Genomic DNA, 14197 nt, shown 5'->3' with positions numbered 1-14197 from the left:
TGTTATCTTATTGGTTGATTTCTTGTTTATTTAAGTCTCGACCACTATAATTATTATTGACCAGACTCTGTAATTAGACTGGTTATCAATTATTTTTATTATTTTATGTAATAAATATTAAATGTTTTAAGCTGCTTGTTAAAGGTTTAGAAACCAGGTTTTTAAGCAGCGCTGGTCCGCCAGGTGGCGCTGATTCGCCTTCAGGCTGGATTCCCAAACGGAAACGAAGAAGCCGCTGTGTGGCGCTGCTGCGCTCTGATTGGCTGACAGGCCTGCGGCTCCTGCGGGTATACAAGAGCTGCTCCGCTAAACGCACAAAAAAGCAACACACCGTGTTTAATGAGGAGGAAATAATTGAAAGCACACCTGTGCGGCTTTACGGTGAGTGTTAACGCACCGATTTAACAAACGGCTGAAGTTTCGAAGCGAAATGAACTTTTTAAAGCGGTTAATAACTCAGTTAGCTTAGCATAAACCTGCTAAAACAAACGGAACATGTTTATAAGATGAGTTTTTATTTTGGACTCCGGGGTCGGGCTGCCTGCTCACACCGGTTCGGGGTTTTACTGCTGCAGATTTGTCATTTGTTGTCGCTTTTATTGAAACACTTGTTGAAAGTATCGAGATGTGTTTGGCTGTGCTAATGTTAGCTCCGCGCAGCTAAAATCCTGCGGGTTTTAAGCAGACTCTGGTTTCTCTTCCCAGCGCTCCTCTTCTCCGCTCCGGCCTCCAGTGGCACCGGCTCCCCGGGCTGCCATGAGCGGGTCCGCGGTCTGACTGCAGGACGATGGCTGCGGAGCTGTTTCCCACCAAGAAGCTGGTCCCGGCCGCCTCCGTGCAGCAGTACCAGCAGCAGAACCTCACCAACAACAACACCAGCATCACCAGCTGTAACTGGCAGGGCCTGTACCCCACCATCAGAGAGAGGTGGGTGTGTGGAGGAGGCCGAGATCCAGCACTAGAGAGAAAGGATTAATATTCTCTCCGGAAAAAGCCAGCAGCGGAATTTAAAAAGCAAAAGACAAAAATTACTTTAAAATGCTCGGCTGCAAGAATGTGAGAGCCCCGAGAACGAGTCCTGGAACCTAAATGTTTAGTTCACCCTCCATCATCATGCAGCTTTCTCAGACACACATGCAGCATTTCTGTATTTGAAAGATGAGTTTGCAGGTCTGACAGGTTGCTCCTGCTTTGGTGTCTTTTCATTAAGCGACCCCTCAAAACTGCTGTGTTCTTATAGGAATTCAGTCATGTTCAACAATGAGATGATGGCAGATGTTCACTTTGTCGTGGGACCACCGGGGGGGACGCAGCGGGTGCCCGGACACAAGGTAACGCAAACACTCGACAGTTTCAGAGCCCAGAAGATTCTGCTCAGCACTTACAACCAGCTCGCTCCTCAGGCAGCTTTATCAACTCTAATGCTTTCAGCTGAGTCTCTGCAAACGTTAGGACATCACCGCCTGAAGGTCAGAAATACAGTGAGGAGCACAGACTGGTATCAGTAAGATCTCAGAGCAGGCTGAATAAGGACATCTGTGGTCACATGATTCTAGCTAAAGACTCAGCTGATTTCTGAACACTGGAGCGATCGGTAGTTAATGAAAGGCTGTCGCGGTCTAGCAGAGACCATGTTTGCATGGAGCTGACTACAAAACCAGAATGTCATAGCAACACAATAACAACAAACAGCTTCAAGGAGGTTCAGGAAAGAATGGCTGCAAAAGAAGACAAAATATTCATTCACAAATGTCCGGACCATGTGAAAAACCAAGTCCAAAGTATGTCCTTTAACATGCGTTGGGTCATTAACCCACTGAATCGGGTTAAGAGTCCGTTAAAGCAAGGAAGTCTTTAGCAAAGGGGTCATCCTTACAGCAAGTGTGTATGATAAAATCACCGACAATGAGAACACAACCATACTTAAAAAGAACCGAACCTAGGAGATCAGCAAAGTCCGTGATAAAACATTTGCTATATTTAGGCGGTCGGTAAACCACCACGCAGAGTGTGGTCGTGGATGCAGTCATCCCCGAGGCTACGCCACCACTCCTACCAGTAATCCTTGGTGAGCTAAAAGCGACACAATCCGATGGAAGAAGATCGGAAAAAAGGATGAACTCACCAGGACGAATCCAGGTTTCAGTCAGGAATAAAGCATCAATCCCATTAGTGGAGAGGAAGTCGTTTAAGAGAAAGGTCTTATTGACCAGCTGACATTAAGCAATGCCATCCGTATCCTAGGGGCTAAATCGCGACGGGTGGTGCGTCGTAGGACACTTAGGTTGCTTCAGCAAACGCCGCGTCGGAGCGATGTTATCCAAACCCGAGCAGGAAAACATGCCACAGGAAGGGCAGGGTAGGCTTCATGGTCGGCCGAGCAGATCCAACGGTGGGTGAGCAACTTAGCATCAGAGCGCTCCTGGAAGGAGGGAAAGAAGATAAAATATCCAGGCTGGCATGTGGGTAGCCTGCGCTCTGGCTTTAAAGTAGACCCTGAGGCGAACGCGGCGGCCGCTCCTTCTACCGCGTTTCCTGTAGCGTTTCTTGGTTAGGAAGAGGTAGGTGGAAGAAGCCGGTCGGAGGGTCCGGTCAGGGCGGGCTGGCGTCGCCCAGATTCCATCAAGGATCAGCCCGAGACGAATGGGAGCGTCTTAAATTTAAAAGTGTTTGCCTGTCGTATGTAATCAGTGCTCAGCCATTAGATGAGCATAACTAAAAGGATCAAAAATACAATGCCAAGGTCCATAAAAGAGCGTAGAACAGATACAGCCTTGATCTGCATGTAAACACCAGGCTGTGTCAAATCAGTGAACCGTTTGTCTTTAATCAGAGTGTAGAGCATTGTGTCAGTGGCTGTAGAGCAGCGGTCTCCAACCTTATTTGCGCCACGGACCGGTTTATGCCCGACAATATTTTCACGGACCGGCCTTTAAGGTGTCGCGGATAAATACAACAAAATAAAACTAGTACCTGTACCGAAAAAAAGATTTATTCATAACACACGTGAAAAGACCCAGGAAAACCGAGTAAACGATCAAAACGATAACAAAATAACGCTGAAAACCGATAAAAACCCTGAAAACCAGACATTTCACACCTGAGCCTCAACTCTCGCGGCCCGGTACCAAACGACTCATGGACCGGTCCGAGGCCCGGGGCTTGGGGACTGCTGCTGTAGAGCATTGCGTCTGTGGCTGTAGATCATTGCGTCTGTGGCCGTAGATCATTGCGTCTGTGGCTGTAGATCATTGAGTCTGTGGCTGTAGAGCATTGCGTCTGTGGCTGTAGATCATTGCGTCTGTGGCTGTAGAGCATTGCGTCTGTGGCCGTAGATCATTGCGTCAGTGGCCGTAGATCATTGAGTCTGTGGCTGTAGAGCATTGCGTCTGTGGCTGTAGATCATTGCGTCTGTGGCCGTAGATCATTGCGTCTGTGGCTGTAGATCATTGCGTCTGTGGCTGTAGAGCATTGCGTCTGTGGCTGTAGAGCATTGCGTCAGTGGCTGTAGAGCATTGCGTCAGTGGCTGTAGAGCATTGCGTCTGTGGCTGTAGAGCATTGCGTCAGTGGCTGTAGATCATTGCGTCTGTGGCTGTAGAGCATTGCGTCTGTGGCTGTAGATCATTGCGTCTGTGGCTGTAGAGCATTGCGTCTGTGGCTGTAGATCATTGCGTCTGTGGCTGTAGAGCATTGCGTCAGTGGCTGTAGATCATTGCGTCTGTGGCTGTAGAGCATCGCGTCTGTGGCTGTAGAGCATTGCGTCTGTGGCTGTAGATCATTGCGTCTGTGGCTGTAGAGCATTGCGTCAGTGGCTGTAGATCATTGCGTCTGTGGCTGTAGATCATTGCGTCTGTGGCTGTAGATCAGGGCATCTATGAATTAAAGTTTGGTGGTCTGATTTCTGACTGCATGCTAAAGTATCCGTGGGCAACATACCAAGTTTCTCCCCGAAGCATCCGTCAGAGTGTAAATGTTAGCTAGAAAGCACTTAGGAGGGGGGAGGGTGAATGTTGTATAAAGCGCTTTGAGTTCTGCGCTTTAACCAGATCTAGCATCACTGGCTCCAGTGTTTACTCGCCATAAGCCTTCAGCTGCTCCACGCCTCGTGTCTGAAACTCGCCACCACTTCACCCCCGTCAGCTAGACTCAGTTTAAATCTCAGCACATCAGCATCATGTTCTTTGTTATTCCTGGAAGTTTATAATATTGTTTTTTATTGGTAATTAAAGTAACCACAAGTGTTGTGAAAGGATATAAAATGCAGTTGTGGTTCTCCTGTTCTTTGAGCTTTGATAATCTCAGGGCGTCGTTGTGTTTAAAGTGTAACTCTCGACTCTGACATCGTCCTCGTTGTTCTCTGTTCTGGCAGTACGTCCTGGCTGTCGGCAGCTCCGTCTTCCACGCCATGTTCTACGGCGAGCTGGCCGAGGATCAGGACGAGATCCGCATCCCCGACGTAGAACCACCGTCCTTCCTCGCCATGTTGAAGTGCGTCAACCTTTGATTTTGTTTACCTCGTTACACAAACACCTGACCGCTCACCCACAACCGTGCCTTTGCCTCCGCAGGTACATCTACTGCGATGAGATCGACCTTTGCGCCGACACGGTGCTCGCCACCCTCTATGCTGCCAAGAAGTACATCGTACCTCATCTGGCACGAGCCTGCGTCAACTTCCTGGAGACCAGCCTGAGTGCAAAGAACGCCTGCGTGCTGCTGTCGCAGAGCTGCTTGTTCGAGGAACCCGACCTGACGCAGCGCTGCTGGGAGGTGATCGACGCGCAGGCCGAGCTCGCGCTGCGCTCTGAGGGTTTTTGCGACATCGACGTCCAGACGCTGGAGAGCATCCTGCGGCGGGAAACGCTCAACGCCAAAGAGATGGTGGTGTTCGAGGCGGCGCTGAACTGGGCTGAGGCCGAGTGTCAGAGGCAGGATTTGCCGCCAACCATCGAGAACAAGCGCCTGGTGCTGGGTAAGGCCATCTACCTGATCCGCATCCCCACCATGGCGCTGGAGGACTTTGCCAACGGGGCGGCGCAGTCTGGCGTGCTCACTCTTAATGAGACCAATGACATCTTCCTGTGGTACACCGCCGCCAACAAGCCCGATCTGCTGTTCTGCACCAAACCGCGTAAAGGCCTGTCGCCGCAACGCTGCCACCGCTTCCAGTCCTGCGCTTACAGGAGCAACCAGTGGCGGTACCGAGGTCGCTGCGACAGCATCCAGTTTGCGGTCGACAAGCGCGTCTTCATCGCCGGCTTCGGCCTGTACGGCTCCAGCTGCGGCTCGGCCGAATATAGCGCCAAGATCGAGCTGAAGCGCCAGGGCGTACCGATGGCCCAGCGCATCATCAAGTACTTCTCCGACGGCTCGAGCAGCACCTTCCCCGTGTCGTTTGAGTACCCGGTGCAGATCGAGCCGGACACTTTCTACACCGCCAGCGTGGTGCTGGACGGCAACGAGCTGAGCTACTTCGGCCAGGAGGGCATGACCGAGGTGCAGTGTGGGAAAGTGACCTTCCAGTTCCAGTGCTCCTCCGACAGCACCAACGGCACTGGCGTGCAGGGAGGCCAGATCCCCGAGCTCATCTTCTACGCCTGACGGGCGGAACGGAGGGCGCCGCAGAGATTCCTGCTTCACTGCCATGTTGACTTTAAAACTGTGGAGTTCTCAGGAAGTTGCCGAAGGAAAGACGGACTCGCTGAGCCTCAAAGACGGAACACCGACGACTCGATGGAAACATGAAGAAACAAGAAGACATCCCTCCAACGCTGCCTGTGTTCATCGTCTCCGTTACGTAGGAGTTGGAAGAAAAGACGATGGCTTCAGGTTGGTCGGGACTACTTTCAGTGGCAGATTAATCCACAGCTGTCACCAGACATCACACTACAAACACCTGTGCAATCCTGTCTGAAAGCCCCGTTTAAAGGTCTTATGTTAGTCTGTGTTCAGTCCACAGAACCACAGAGGACTTCCACAAGCTGTCGATCATATCTATTGATTAAACACTAAACTACAATCAATCAGATATTCAGGTCACCAGATAAAAGCAAGTACAGACGAGTGTGTTTGCTTTTAAAAGCGACTGAGATGATCGAACACATCTTTTATTACTCACGGTGGACGTTAAGCAGATGGTTAAAGAGACACAAGCAGTGATTTGACTTTGTGTGGCTGCAGTCTGAATGTGAACATCAGCACTGCAGCAGGAGGACAATATGTTCCCTGTAGTCTGATTCAGCTGTTTGTGGAAGTTTTTCCTCTGAGCTCTGTCAGGATATTTCGCTCTCTGATCTGGTTACTGAGCGTTTGATATAAACGTTCACCAGCTCAGCTCTGCGCGACTTTAAAATCCTGAAATTCTGCTCCAGATGTTTTCACCTGAACTGTTTTTCTGTTCCACCCTCATGTTCTTGGGCAGCTTTATTACGGTTCAGGTCTCACTGCGCCCTCTTGTGGTGCCGAGTGGTATTACACGACAGCCCTGTTTGAGCTTCAGCACAGCTGTATTGGCCTCAGTCACAGCATCTGTTTGTTTCTGCTGAACGCTTTGTTCGTTTTAGGTTTTAAACTTTGTTTTTAAACACAGGAATTTCCAATAAATAAAGCGGCGCACAAATGCAACTGTTTAATTTTGGTCGGTCAGACAGTTTCTTCTCCTGGAGCAGAGCTTTAAGATTTTTCAGGAACTTGGGGACTTCTTCCAAACATAAACTGGGAGGACTGGGCGAGCAGCGTCTCTGAAGGTTTTCAGTTTGTTGCCTTAAAGAAAACATTTGAATTTAATAAAATTTGTAAGAGTGAGATTCTTAAACATTCCTGCTGTTGATGAAGGAGTTTTATTTTAGTTTGTGTTCGTGGATGGTTCATCACATTCCTGATTTTCTGTTTCTGATTTGTTTGAAGCAATTAAAAGGACGTTTCACTGAAATGTTCCTGTGATTTTAACTCTGTATTTAAGTTGTTTGTAGTTTAAAATCCTCGGGCTCTTACTTTGAAAATCACATGTGTACCTATGTTATCCTAGGTTTTTGTTGAAGGTGTGTAAATGGATTTCTGTGACAGACACTACTCGTCTTCCTCTTTTTCTTTGTGTAATCTGAAAAATTACTTTTTTTTTTTTTTTATATAATGATTGTAGACGAAGAAGTTTGTTTGTTTCCTGTCGTCTGTTTCAGCCAGAATGTGCAGCGAGTCGGCGGCCTTATCGATGTGTTGTTACTGTGACACATTTGGAAATAAAAGGTTTGATGGATTTTTCTCTGAGTCTCAGTTTGTCTCACGCTGAAAAAAAAAAATCACATCTGAAGGTTTCAGAGGGAAGAAATGATTCCAGCGAGTCTGAATGAAAAATGTAATAAATTCACATAAAAATGGAATTTTACTGCATTTCCATTAACTTTGATTTGATAAACGAATCAAACCAAAGTTTGTGCAAAAAGCACAAAAAATGAAATTTGAAGTAAGAAAAATGTTTTCTGATTAAATAAATTATGAAAAAAAGCATTTGATTTGTTGTTTACTTTTTATCAAATATTTTCTGGTAACTTTCAGGCAGGAAAAGGTCATGAAATCCAAACTTTGAAAGAAAGAATCCAGTTTATTTCACATGATTACGGATTACAAACATCAACATAACAGCTTCAAATTCTGACGTTTTTCCAAAATGTTTGGGAAACGAGAAAAACAAAAACTTCTATACATTAAAAATTACAAACGTAAAGAGTAAAAATGGTTAAATATTCTAATTTATGAGATTGAATGAAATCATAAATAAATAATCTGACCTTTGGCTCGATGTGAATGAACAAAGATTTACCCTCAGTGTTTCTACATATAATAACATGTGTTATAACTTATAACGCTTTTCTGTCACCTGGTGAAATATGCTGACGACACAGTTCTCCTGTCACTGCTGTCAGGCCCTCACAGCACCACGGACGCTGTGCAGGAGTTTGTAGAGTGGTGTGACAGCTCCAAACTTGAATGTGAGCAAAACCAAAGAGATGGTGGTGACCTTCTCCAGCAGGCAGAGGGATCTGGCTGCTTCAGTCACGGGAAGCCAGTGGAGGTAGCTGAGGAGTACAAATACCTGGGAACCATCTTTGACAACCTCCTGAAATTCTCTGCCAACACAGAGGAGATTCTCAGGAGGAGCCACCTTTGTCCCCAAAGCCACTCTGCTTTTTAACTCCAGCCGATAAGACCATTTGCCACACCAGAAACATAAACTACGCTCTTTTTATACTGCCGACACTTTATTTACTTTTAGTCACTTACAGTTATTTATTCCTTTCAGTCACTTTAATTTTAAACCTGTGTATATTCTGTGTATTTATTATCTCACTCTTATTGCCTGTTTATGCCCTGGCCTTATCTTCATCGTCATGCTGCTCTGTCGTATCTTAATCCGGGATAATTAAAATTTTCTGATTCTGATTCTTTTCGTCTGACCTGATAAATCCGCTGCATGCGCGCGCACTGTTTGTCCCTCCGCTCCTCCCGTCCTGGCTTTACGAACCCGGATGTTGTTGGAGCGGACTCTGGGTTCAGAGTCCAGTCTGGAGCCGAACTCCGCTCTGCGAGTCTCCTCTCAGCTCCTCCGCCGTCATGCACAGGCTGAAGATCATTTCCGGACACCTGAGTCCCGGCGGCTCGTCGAACTTCAGGCGGGACTTACGGAGGTCGGACTGCGGCTCGGCGACAGCGGCGAGCAGTCGCAGCTCCCCGGAGGACGTGGTGGTGGTTCACGGCCGCAGGACCGCGATCGGAAAGGCCAAAAGGGGAGGCTTTAAGGTGAGTGCAGGTTACCTGCCAACTGTGGCGAAGGTGAGGGCAGAAAACCACGAAGTTTGCTTTACGGCCGTATTTACGGTGATTTTCACTGGTTTTAAGCTGCAGTTCAGAGGAAATTTAATATGACACCCAGTTAAGTCACTTTATCATTAATCTTACTTTTTATTTCAGATTATTTTCTTTAGACGCACTTTATTTAAGCCAGGGGTCCCCAAGCCCAGTCCACGAGGGCCGGTGTCCTGCAGGTTTTAGATCTCACCCTGGGTCAACACACCTGAATAAAATGATTAGCTAATTACCAGGCCTCTGGAGAACTTCACGACATGTTGAGGAGGTAATTTATCCATTTAAATCAGCTGTGATTGATCAAGGACACATCTAAAACCTGCAGGGACACCGGCCCTCATGGACTGGGATTGGGGACCCCTGATTTAAGCAGTCGGGTTTTAGGTTCAGAGGGGCCACGCAGCTGTTGTTTGATCGGTTTTCTATTTAGAAACAAAGTCGGTTTACATGGATATAAATACAAAGAAAATTCTCACAACAGTGTTTTATATATAAATTATTTGAATGTGTTGTTTGATATCACGCAGATTATTTTCTGTGAGGCTGACAGCATGTGGTCAGGATGACCTTTGACCTCCAGTCACAGCCTCACTTTATTAATATTTTTAAGATTGAAATTCGGGCTCAAAGTTTAGACTTTAAACGTGTTTTGCTGTGGTGGGTGCTGTGGGATCTTTATTTATTTTCTTCTTCTTTGGTGTGAATAAAGTCCCGTTTAACTCTTTCCGCACCTCCAGGACACCACGCCTGACGAGCTGCTGAGCGCCGTGATGTCGGCCGTGCTGAAGGACGTCGGACTGTCGCCTGAGCGGCTGGGAGACGTGTGTGTGGGTGAGGCTTTGTCCTTCGCGTCTGCTCTGATGTGTCGGCTGACTCACCTGTCTGCAGGTAGGTGAAGATGTAACCTCTGTCTGTTCAGGTAACGTGCTCCAGCCCGGCGCCGGCGCACTGATGGCCCGAGTGGCTCACTTCCTCAGGTGAGTCTGACGCCTCTGACTCTCTCCTGCTGTTTGTCTGCGCTCCTCACCGCTCCGTCCTCCTTTCAGCGGCTTCCCTGAGTCGGTGCCCGTCTACACGGTGAACCGGCAGTGCTCCTCCGGCCTGCAGGCGCTCTTTAACGTAGCAGGTAACGCCGCAGTGCTCCCACTAACCCAACCGCCCGGTTTTAACCTGAATGACCGAATTCTGACCCGTGTGTGCAGGAGCCATCAGGAGCAGAGCCATCGACCTCGGCCTCGCCTGCGGGTGGGTTTAACACTCGATCCAGATGTTTTTAAAAAAATTGCTCAAGTAAAGCTGAGAGTTTTAAACATGAAGAATATTTTTCATGTAAACAGGTGAAGTTTTATTGTTTTAAATAAACACACATAATGAACTATTTTACTTTTCTCAGCTAATTTATAAAATTTACTATGCCATAGACGTACGGAGGCCCAGTTCTGCCAATAATTACCTCATAATTCATTAAAATGTTTATTATAAACAGTGAGTGAGTAGATGGTCGTGATTTTAAAAAGTCCAAATGTTTTTTCTTCCTCTAAAAATTCTTATTTGAAATAAAATTAAGGAGTCAGGAAAATTACAGGTTAGACACAAACAGTTAATTTAGATCTCTTTGAACTTTAATCTGACATAATAATAATAATAATAATAATAATAATAATAATAATGTCTGAATTTATAAAAAGTCACATTTAAAAACTAAACACAAATTGATCAAAAGTACATTAAAGTATGTGGACATACCATAATAATCCTGAGCAGATCACAGTCATGGTCATACACTGGGATAAAGCTCCTATGGCAGCGTGTGGACATGTTAACAGTTTTTATGACACACTGACAGAAGTGATGCGTTTCCTGTTTGCAGCGTGGAGAGCATGTCGCTGCGAGGGATCGGTAACCCGGGCGACCTGAGCTCCAGGCTGATGGACAACGACAAAGCCAGAGACTGCATCGTTCCCATGGGGTGAGACGTTTTATAATTCCAGATGTCGTTTATGATCGTCGACGCGCCGAGCATCGGCGAATCAGATTGTAGATCCTCTCCAGCTGAAAGGAGGACGTTTCAAATGATTTGTTGTTGTGGTTTCATAATTTATTGTTCCTGATTTCGCTGATAAACGCTAATTATTCTCACACAGTACTGTATGTTTGAGCAGACGTTCTGATCATAACCACCTGCAGATTTTATCCTGAAGTGATTCAAAAATGAGTCTGTGAGTCACGTCACTCCTGACAGGCGTCATTTTATTGGTTACCGTCTCTAAAAAGCTGAAATATGACTCCCAGCTGAAATGTTAACTGTTATTTTTGTCTTAACTGAGACGTGTCGTGTTTGTTCTGCAGCATCACGTCGGAGAACGTGGCAGAGAGGTTTGGCGTCTCCAGAGAGACGCAGGACGCCTTCGCGCTCCGCTCTCAGCAGAAGTAAGAACGTCTCAGCAACACGCAAGAATCTCCTGCTCCATATTTTCACTCCACGCGTGACATAAATAATCCGCTCGGTCCATCCCCACTTTAAGGCCAGCCCCCTTTAACTTTCCTCTGATTGGCTGCCTCCTGGAAGCTTCTGTCCCCTCTTCTGTGACATCACAGAGATGCAAGAGCAAAAAACTTGAGTGTTTAGAGCAGTCAAGTCAAACAAACTGACGCATGTTTAGGATTGTTTCTGTTTCCATTGCAACCAAATCCCGGTCCTTCCTCCACACAGTGCGGCGCGGGCGCAGAGGGCGGGTCTGTTCGACCGCGAGATCGTCCCCGTTACCACCAAGTTTGTGGACGACGAGGGCAAAGAGCGTCAGGTGACGGTCAGCAGAGACGAGGGCGTGAGACCGGGGACGACGCTGGAGGGGCTCGCCAAACTGCGGCCGGCCTTCAAGCCCGACGGCAGCACCACAGCAGGTCAGAGTTCGGGCGGGGCCGCAGAATGAATCTCGCTCAGCCGTCAGGAGCTCACGTGCTTGTTTGTCTCAGGTAACTCCAGCCAGGTGAGCGACGGCGCGGCGGCCGTCCTGATCGGTCGCAGGTCTGCGGTCGAGGCGCTGGGTCTCCCGGTGCTGGGGGTCCTGAGGGCCAGCGCGGTGGTGGGCGTCCCTCCTGATGTGATGGGCATCGGACCGGCGTATGCCATCCCTGCAGCTCTGCAGCAGGCAGGTAGGAAGCGTTTGTACGCTGGCGTGTCCTCCTCGGACTTCAGATTAAGATTCACGAAAGACGTAATTAACCCAGAGATCTTTGTTCCAGCATCGTTAGCATGTTTCCTACAGGTTCCTGCCTCCTCCTAAAGCTGGGAGGCGGGGCTTAGCTCACCTGTGAACGTGGAGGATGTGCAACTGATAGCGAAAGTGTGAGTTTGTCCAACATGTCTGAGTTCTTCTCTCTGCAGGACTCTCTGTGGCGGATATCGATGTGTTTGAAATTAACGAGGCCTTTGCAAGTCAGGTGAGTTCGAGAGACGACGTATCGCTTCAGGCAGGTAGCTACTCTCCAAACTAACACTCCTGCCAGCAGGGGGCAGCATTTTGTATGTGAGTCTATATATGTGTGTGTATAAACTCTTTTTTAGTCTTATTGACGGGTCGCACACTGGTGTGGTGGGCAGCACGTAGCTTGGATAGGCTGTTAAGGATACATGGAAGAGAATGGATGGATGGATGGTCTTACTGACCAATCAAAGTCAAGCATGATAACATTGTTTGTAAATAAATATCACAGTGACTCTGTGCGCCACCTTGTGGTACAGTGTTGCAGTACGGCCCGAGTTCAGCTTCAGTCAGTATCTCTTTAACACAGTACAGATAAAATATGAAGTCATAGCCTTCATCAAAGCGTTTCTACATGCAGGAATTTACCCTTTGACCTCTCAGTCTCCAGACTTTGTTCATTTGCTTTTGTCTTTTTAAATAAAGATTATCACATTAACCTTTAACCTTTGGCCCCCACCTCTGTCTCGCTGGTGGTGGTGGCGTTTCCTCTCAGGCGGTGTACAGCGTGGAGAAGTTGGGGATCCCGCCGGAGAAGGTGAATCCAAACGGTGGCGCCATCGCTCTGGGTCACCCTCTGGGCTGCACCGGCGCCCGGCAGGTGGTGACGCTGCTCAACGAGCTCAAACGCAGAGGCAGGAGGTCGGTGTCGACGGTCACGCGTTCGCCTCCTCGTACGTTTGAAAACGTGTTCTCAGTGTCGCCCTCTTGTGTTCCCCGCAGGGCGTACGGCGTTGTGTCCATGTGCATCGGGACCGGGATGGGAGCTGCCGCCGTCTTTGAATACCCCGGAGCGTAGCTGCTCAGACCGACCCGTCGCCTGAAACGCATCGATCAGTCGAGACCCGTCACGTGACCAATGGAGTCGCTTCTGTCTCGGTCGACCTTCATGTTAAACTGTTAGAACATTTCTAACTGCAGCTGATTCAGTGCCTTTGTTTCCTGATGATTGATCATTGATAAATCAGCAAAGATCAATAACTTACATTTACTTCCTGCTAGCTGAGCTGCTCGGCACGATTGTGGCATTCAGAGCTGCATCAGGTTCAGCTCAGGTGTCTCAGTGACGCTCTGAAGGACCGATCCAAACGAATGACTCTGCCTGTAATCTCTGTAAGAATAAAACATTTCCACATCATCTGATGTCATGGTCTCGACTGTTTAGACTTCAAACACAGTCCTGTTTCATGGGGTTCTCTTACCACCAGGGTGCGCCGTTAGTGAAACGTCACAGTTTCCACACTGAAGCATCATCGAGGTCTCGTGTTTATTCTCACCACCTCTGAGGTGGATGTGATCAGCCTGGGAGGAGCAGGTAACTTGGCAACGAAGGGCATATCCTAGCAGCGTGACTCTGAAGTGCTGGACTGTATGTTTGTAGGTTTTCTCCCCAACAAACAACAATGTCCACGAAACGTTTTGCACCATCAAAGGCAGAGGACGATGCTAACCATCGCACAAAAAGTTGGACTTCTCGCCATGCTAAGAGAAGGTAGAAGTTACTGTATCTTTTTTGGACCATAAGGCACACCGCATTATAAGGAGCATTAAGCGAAACAAAAGTCAGATAAGTCAAACTTTACTCAGCTCATTCTTCTTGCTTCCTCCACTTCCGTACCGTTGATTCATTAATGTTGAGTTCTCTGCAGCTGCTCTACTCTCATGTTCTGGACCTGAAAACAGGGTTTGATCTTTGGTTTCATCCTATAATACTGGACTCATTTTTCTACAAAGGTTTGAACTTTGAGAGTTTAAACAAGAAAGAAAGTGTGAAAATGTTCGTGCCTGTCTGAGAAAAGTGTATAAAGTGTGCAGTGAGGGGTTTGACAGCCTTAAAACATCTATAATC

At 47.7% G+C, this 14197-nt stretch overlaps 2 protein-coding genes across 2 annotated transcripts; both read left to right on the top strand.

The window, feature by feature from the left end:
- Nucleotides 1–123: 123 nt before the first annotated feature.
- On the top strand, nt 124–7256 carry LOC146384744 (BTB/POZ domain-containing protein 3-like). The gene is made up of 5 exons (XM_084929826.1): nt 124–381; nt 706–927; nt 1241–1331; nt 4371–4489; nt 4570–7256. The coding sequence occupies exons 2-5, from the start codon at nt 788–790 to the stop codon at nt 5600–5602; spliced, it is 1383 nt and encodes a 460-aa protein (XP_084785952.1). The 5' UTR covers nt 124–381; nt 706–787; the 3' UTR covers nt 5603–7256.
- A 1235-nt stretch (nt 7257–8491) lies between these two features.
- On the top strand, nt 8492–13486 carry acaa1 (acetyl-CoA acyltransferase 1). Its single transcript, XM_084929854.1, has 12 exons — nt 8492–8797; nt 9601–9694; nt 9783–9840; nt 9910–9989; nt 10066–10108; nt 10734–10832; nt 11213–11293; nt 11577–11767; nt 11840–12019; nt 12252–12307; nt 12845–12990; nt 13072–13486. Exons 1-12 carry the CDS (start codon nt 8612–8614, stop codon nt 13145–13147), a joined length of 1290 nt encoding a protein of 429 aa, XP_084785980.1. The 5' UTR covers nt 8492–8611; the 3' UTR covers nt 13148–13486.
- The last annotated feature ends 711 nt before the right edge of the window (nt 13487–14197 follow it).

Source organism: Perissodus microlepis, chromosome 6, assembly GCF_051167445.1.
Source record: "Perissodus microlepis isolate ML-2025 ecotype Zambia chromosome 6, ASM5116744v1, whole genome shotgun sequence".
In the NCBI taxonomy this organism is placed as follows: domain Eukaryota; kingdom Metazoa; phylum Chordata; class Actinopteri; order Cichliformes; family Cichlidae; genus Perissodus; species Perissodus microlepis.
This window is presented reverse-complemented; position numbering and strand designations above follow the sequence as displayed.